The sequence below is a fragment of the Oratosquilla oratoria genome, chromosome 9, assembly GCF_046742065.1.
Source record: "Oratosquilla oratoria isolate Oo_2021 chromosome 9, ASM4674206v1, whole genome shotgun sequence".
Taxonomy (NCBI): Eukaryota; Metazoa; Arthropoda; class Malacostraca; order Stomatopoda; family Squillidae; genus Oratosquilla; species Oratosquilla oratoria.
In genome coordinates this window covers 71,363,384-71,370,687 of record NC_134785.1, presented here as the reverse complement: position 1 = coordinate 71,370,687, position 7,304 = coordinate 71,363,384, and the positions used below count along the sequence as shown (strand labels likewise).

The following is a 7,304-nucleotide window of genomic DNA, read 5'->3' as shown; positions in this document are numbered from 1 at the left end:
ACAAGAAGACCTGGACAAAATAGGGGAATGGGGTCAGAGATGTGAAATGAACTTTAACATTAAGAAATGTAGCATAATGGAATTTGGAAAAAGTAAAAATAGAATATCGGGTCAATATAAAATAGGAAACAAGGAAGTCAAAAAAGTCAATTCAGATGGGACCTGGGAGTGATTATCTCAAGTGACTTGACATCTGATAAACATGTCAAATTATTTGGATAGACTTTTAACTTATTAGAATCAATGACAATGGCCATCAACTACATGGATGAAGAAATGGTAAAGAAAATAGTGGTTACACTAATAAGACCTAAACTAGAGTATGCTGCAACACTATGGTCACCAAGCACAAAAAAAAAAAAAATCAAAGAGCAGCAACAAAAATGGCACCTACACTATCAAATTTGACATACAAACAAAGATTGGAGAAATTACATCTATCAACACTGGAACAGAGAAGAGAGAGAGGTGATTTGTAGACCATTTACAAAATTATGAAAGGGATGGAAATTTCTGATAGAGACGACTCATTAAAATGGGACAAGAGAAACAAGAGGACACGAAAAGAAGCTAAAGAAGGACAGTTACAGAAGAGATTTTAAAAAGAATAGCTTCCCACACAGAATGATTGATGTCTGGAACAAACTAAACAGAGAAACAGTGAGTGCCAAAACTATACAAGATTTTAAGAATAAATTGGATGAGGAGAGATACGAAAACAGGTCACCACAAGCATAGCTCATGTCCCGTAAAATACGTACATATACCAAGGCTTTTTCCCCCTCACAAGGGAGGTAGCCAAAAAGGAAAAGGCATAAAATCATTCCCACCCATTCCATCCCTGAATACACTCCACACCCCTCCACCCTCCCTCTCATCTTAGCACCTCCTGGATGACAGGTCATCCCTGCACCTTGTCCACTGCCCTGGGTCACAAGCAGTGTCGCAAGACACAGCACATCCACAGCAAGGCCACTTCATTAAATCAGCGACCTCGCCTCTCCGTCCCCTCATGCATAAAAGGAGAAGACGGGGAGAAATCCCTTCGGGCTGTGTCAAATTTTGCTCACACATACTACCTCAACCCCCATCCCTGCCCATTCCACCTCATGCATCACATCATCATCCATATACAACCATTCTCCATTCACCCCTGTCTTCTGTCCTCTCCCTTCCTTCCTCAACAGACATAACCCTCTTCCCCAAAGCCCCCTTCACCCCATCCGTCCACCTCATCCTAGGACGTCCCCTCATGTTCACTCCCTATGTAAAATACAATTAGGTAAATACATCACCCATGCCAGTTTCACTTTCATCCACATTGACCTTGAAGAAACCTTCCACTCCACCACATGCTTACATATCCACTTACTAATATAGCCACTCCTCTCTTAACTCCTGACACTCTACCAAACTCACACTCGCCCCTCCCTCTCAACTTAGTTTCACTCAATGCCAACACATTCATCTTCTCACAAACATACTGCCTATCTCTTCCCGTTTACTCTCATTTGTACCACATCCATGCACATTAAAAGACCCAAACCTTAGGTAGGGTTTTGGTTGGGGGATTAAAAAATGTAATGAGAAATAGACATTAGGGCATGAATGCTAAGAGGAGATTGTATGGAGGAGCGACTGTGCCGACAGCACTGCATGGTGCAGAAGCATAGAATATAAGAAAGTGTGTTTCAGATGAAATGCCAGAGAAGTATGGTAGAGGTTACTAGGCTGGATAGTGAGAAATGAGGTGAGGAAAGTAGGGGTGGAAAGGGAGTTGGGAGATAAGGTTGATGAAAGAGTATTGGGATGATTTGGACACATGGAAAGAATGAACGAAGATAGATTAGTAAAAGAGGTGTGGAAGGCAGAAGTAGAGGGAGTGGACATTAAGAGGTGAGCAAGGTATGTACACTTAAGGTAATATTACATACATGCTTATACCTACAGGCCCTTTCACCCCTTATAAGGAATGACCCAACTGAGGCAAACACCTGTCCCACACCAATATGTTGTCCCTAGCTTTGAAAAAGCTTTTGATACTGTTTGTTTACTTGTACATACATACCAAGGCTTTTTCCCCCTTACAAGGGAGGTAGCCAAAAAGGGAAAGGCATAAAATCATTTCCACCCATTCCATCCCTGAATACACTCCACACCCCTCCACCCTCCCTCTTATCTGAGCACCTCCTGGATGACAGGTCATCCCTGCACCTTGTCCACTGCCCTGGGTCAGAAGCAGTGTCGCAAGACACAGCACATCCACAGCAAGGCCGCTTCATTAAATCGGCAACCTCCCCTCTCCGTCCCCCCATTGCATAAAAGGAGAGGACGGGGAGAAATCCCTTCGGGCTGCGTCAAATTTTGCTCACACATACTACCTCACCCCCCATCCCCCCTGCCCATTCCACCTCATGCAATCACAATATCATCCATATACAACCATTCTACATTCACCCGTCTTCTGTCCTCTTCCGTCCTTCCTCAACAGACATTCCCCTCTTCCCCAAAGCCCCCTTCACCCCATCCATCCACCACATCCTAGGACGTCCCCTCATGTTCACTCCCTCCACATCTCCCTTCCATACCTCTTTTACTAGTCTTTCTTCACTCATTCTTTCCATGTGGATTAGAAACGGCTTGAACAAATTTAAATTTATTTATTTCTATGGTAAAACTTCTAGCTGGAAAAATGTTACAAGTGGAGCATCAGGCTTCTATTCACTTACTTCTCACTTTGGCAACACTACATAACCTTGGAATTTTGCTTAATATCTTGCACATACCTGTATTTTTGTGTAACAAGGTTATTCATACAAATGTTCTACAAAAAATTTATTTTCAGATTCCTTAATACTTAAGTTTGTGCAATTAAGTACAGTACAGCTTGCTGATAAATTATAGATGTTTCCCTCCAATCTCTGGTTCCCATTTATCTACTGGCTTAACATTATGAAACATCCTCAGGTTTGTGAACACATAGGCAAAGTATGTTCACAAATGCTTTAGCTGTCCCTTCAGGTATAGGGACATATCTACATTTTACGTTCACGGTGCTCATTCCATGCACTGTACTTGATCACAAGTCATAAAAATTGCACAAGCTAACCTGGAATCAGTTGAAGAGGTGACTTTCTCTCTTCACATGGGCACTGCAATCAAAAATGGCACAACTTTCTGCAGGTAAAACAGGGTGAGATGAGGGTGACAGCAAAGCATTAAAACATACTTTGCGAGAATAATCTCAGATTTACGGGCAGTGAGAATTCACTGAAACTACATGTACAATAAAAATAAAAGACTATTATTGTTCACTCTAGTTTCACCTTGCTTTCTTGCATAATTCAGAACATACCTTTCTTCTCCTGCTGGCCACACTTAATTTTAAAGCTTTTATGTCACTGATTTTTTTCACATCTACTCTAGCACTTGAAGGACACATGTGAAGAAATAAAAAAGGTAAAGATATTATTAATGCCTGTTGTCAATCCTGTAGGTCTACACAGAGGCAGGAGGGAAACGCCATTTAGCAAACTTTCAATTGACAACAAAGATGAGGATTGTTGGCTCATTACTATACACACACCCAAGGCAACAAAATTTGAGAGTTGAAACAATGTACATACATACCTAGTATGAAATGGGATAGGGACAAATGTAAATATGAACCAAGTGAATGCACTCCATACAGCTATCTTGAGAGCAATGGTGACAAAGGAACCTAACTCCTGACATCCGATACCTGCAAGTTTGTCTTAAAAACTTTACTATAATCTTGTGGCCTTGATTACTGTATCATAGTCATCATTCATATTGGCTTGTATTTGTACAAAACAGGTTCAAAGTCACTTCTTAAATACACAAACATATATTTGTTTATACTTTCATCTGTCTCTTGTACACGTTTAACAATGGTAAATCAATGACCACAGTTGAAATGTTTGAACTGCAGCTCTGCAACCACAGATATACAGACATTCTGTCAACATGATGCTTGCCCTCCACTGTTCAAGGCCTAAACTACAATTAAGTTTGAGTGGCTTGTGTCAAAAACACTGATAGCATGAGATCATAGACTTATTTTATTTATTTATATATATATTTTTTCTTTGCACCTGGTCTATATCCCACTATAATGGACAGTATGTACTGTGCCAAACGACTAGTTAATACAACCAGCTTGTACAATGGTGGAACTCCACATTCCACACACAATAAATCAATGAAAGAGACACAAGTCTATCCCATCTTTACTCTGTAGCCAAATGTGCTGATTGTGTGCGTTTCCTTGACATCGAATGAAAAAAAGGCCTATAAAACCGAGTGAACACATGTTCCTCAATCTAAACGTGCTCAATTGACAAGAACACGAGGAAATGGGCTTCATCTAAAATACCACAACTTGTGCAAAGCCTCATATACACAGTAATATTTTACACAATAAATAACACCTTGCATAAATTTAAATGTTCTAACATTTGTTCTACCTGAAAGCTTTCATACCAAGCCCTTATCAGTGAAACACCTTTACTTTTCATACCTACAAGTGGGAAATATAAGTCATTGTAAGGCCAACTACTCAATGTACTCCAACCTTGACAGCTTACATGAACCAGTATGGGAAATTAATAAAGCAACACAGCATAGGAACTAATGAGCACAAACATCAGCCAGAGAACAATGGCAGCAATCCCTTCTTGCGTCTTGAGATCCAATTCCTTGCAGTTTGACTTAACATTACTGCAACATAATCTCCAATAAGAAAAAGCACGAGTCGTGTGCACATTTTGCAAGTACAGCTTTGAGGCCAACACTGCTGTGTTCAAACCTAGGCTTTGAAAACAACATGGTTACACAATGTGCAAATGTAGCTGGCCAGATGTAAAACCATGTTTCAGGTTACTTGAACAGTCAGCCATTAAGTACATAATACAGTCACAGCTGTCACATGTTCCACTGCCAGTGCCAGGCTGAGCTGTTAACAAAACACACAAAATTACAAGCTATTTACATGTACAGTTGATATACAAATGTGCACCAGTTCTGAGGTCCCGTAAATGGGCTTCCCTTCTTCCTTTTCCTTTGCTGAACCATGAGTGATGCATATAAATAAGCCAATTATGCGCATAAAACATCAACCGGCAAGTTGGATTTTAAATGGAGGAAATGCAAAGGATTTATCATACTGTATGCAAGAAGTAACCTGAAGTAACTCTTTTTTTAAGTTGGGCACCATTTAAATTCTACTTGAGCACTTATACTTCATCTGGTGCCATTTCAACATTGTTGTTTACTTTGGATGCTGCGGGTTCCGATGCCTGAAAAAATGAATACAGAAAGATTACTCAAAACTTGAACATACACATAAAACTAACTATAAATACTACATATATGTGGTCTACAAAATTAAAATGAATAACCAAAATCTTGACCATTACATAATGGTGCAAGACAGAGGGACTACAATCTACACAGCTGTCGCTTCCATGGACTTGTGGTAACACCAATTGACGCATAAGACATAAAGGGTATCATGCACACTCTTAATTGGCCATGTTGACATAGTAATGCTACCCTCAGATCAATGCCTTCCTTTTAGCATCATCAATATCTTCCTTTAGGTCTACTGGGGCCAATTTGAGAAATACAGTGTCCTTGCAACCACTAATGAAGTTGCTAGCACAATCACTCCTAGCCCCTAGTAATGACTGAGGCTTTACCCCTGTTGCTCTCTGGGAGTTAAGCAAGCAGGAGTTGACAACAGGACCAACAGAGGAAGATGTTGGAAAGGAGTGTGGTTACTTACATGGACCACATACCCAACTGATGCTTTCTTCCTTACAGAATGAATTTTGTAAGAAGAGGTCACAGCAACCTTCTCCTGTTGGTGAACAAATACTTAGGCGATCACACCCACAGGCTTCCCACCTAACCTTTGTCAAACAACTTATTTGGTTCTGGCTTGATTCATCTACAAAGCAAACTTAAGTTGGTTATTAAATTAAATAAAAGTGCTGGACAGAATATCTAACTCTTACATAAAAGTGTTACACATGCTGCTAAGGAAAATAAAATGGATGATTACAAGAGAAACAGTTGCTTAAAGCAAACAAGCTTTGGCAATATAGCAGCATCTAAGGAAATGAATTTCTGTTAAAATATTGGGGTGGATCTGAAAAATTAACAACTTCCAAAAACGTTAGTACCGTATTTTTCGGACCATAAGGCGCACCCGTAATTTGCTATTCCCCGTCCTTACATAAGGCGCACCTGGTCTCGTCATCGGATAATCATGCATATGTGAGTGCATTCAGAACTGAACATTTTCGTTGTTGAATGAGAAAAATCAGTTGGGATTTAGCAAAATTACAAAAATAAATTATATATATATTTTTTTTTGGTCAGTGAAATCAGACCACCTCCATGGACGGTCTGCCCTGCCAATACCCCTAAAAAACAACAAACACGTTACGGGAATTGTGGGGAATAAAACCAACATTAGCAGTTTTATTCCCGGAATTCTCTATTCACTTAAAAACACAAGATTACAAATGAAGGTAATTTTTAGTTTCGACCATGGGCACAATATAGCAATAGAAAATTGATTATTAATTTTTTGTAAATTATAATGTATCAACGTAATATGCAATTTTGTGAGCGGAAATAAAAAAAAAGGTGCGAAAACTGATGTCGTAAGTAACGAAGTCGTGTCAGACGAATGGTACGCCATGTTTGTTATGATAGATGCCGACGTCGAAGAAATGAAAGGGTGATAAATTCGTCTAACCTAACCTGTGTTTAATAAATCATTACCTGCAAATTAAATGCCATCCGGCTCGTCCTCGTTGTCGTCGTCGTGAGAGACGTTGGCGTCCCGATCCTATGCTACCGACTTCGTTCATTAGCATATTTGCTTGTAGCAAGGTATTTTTTATTTTCATTTCCGCCCACAAAATTGCATATTACGTTGATACATTTAATTTACAAAATTAATAATTAATTTTATATTGCCATATTGTGCCCATGGTCGAAACTAAAAAAAATACCTAAATGACTACAGTCTGAGTGGAGCGAGACTAGACCAATGCAAAATGGCTGTCTGTGTTGTGGACGCTATCATATCATAGCCATGATAGCGTGAATGAATGCGGTAGCATGGACTCGAAAACTGTCAAAGTTTTCGCAATTTTCTTGTCAAGATACATGCATCTTGGTTGTAACTTTTGCTGGGTCTATGCACTGTCGCTGTCAGCAGGCTAGCTACGAAACGTGTCAAAATAATTCGTCACTGTCCGAGGCATTTT

At 39.7% G+C, this 7,304-nt stretch overlaps 1 protein-coding gene across 6 annotated transcripts in view; it reads right to left on the bottom strand.

Moving 5' to 3' along the window:
• Positions 1-2,822: 2,822 nt before the first annotated feature.
• Positions 2,823-7,304, bottom strand: part of coro (protein coronin) — a 51,752-nt gene continuing 47,270 nt past the window's right edge. For 4 of the 6 annotated variants that reach the window (XM_076190846.1, XM_076190847.1, XM_076190848.1 and 1 more), the window contains 2 exons: positions 5,807-5,881; positions 2,823-5,318 (listed from right to left, as the gene is read on the bottom strand). In XM_076190846.1, the coding sequence (XP_076046961.1) occupies positions 5,256-5,318; positions 5,807-5,881 (138 nt within the window). In that variant the 3' untranslated portion in view covers positions 2,823-5,255. Of the gene's footprint in view, positions 5,319-5,806; positions 5,972-7,304 lie in introns of those variants that run through there. The other 2 variants (XM_076190850.1, XM_076190851.1) reach the window with 2 other exon arrangements.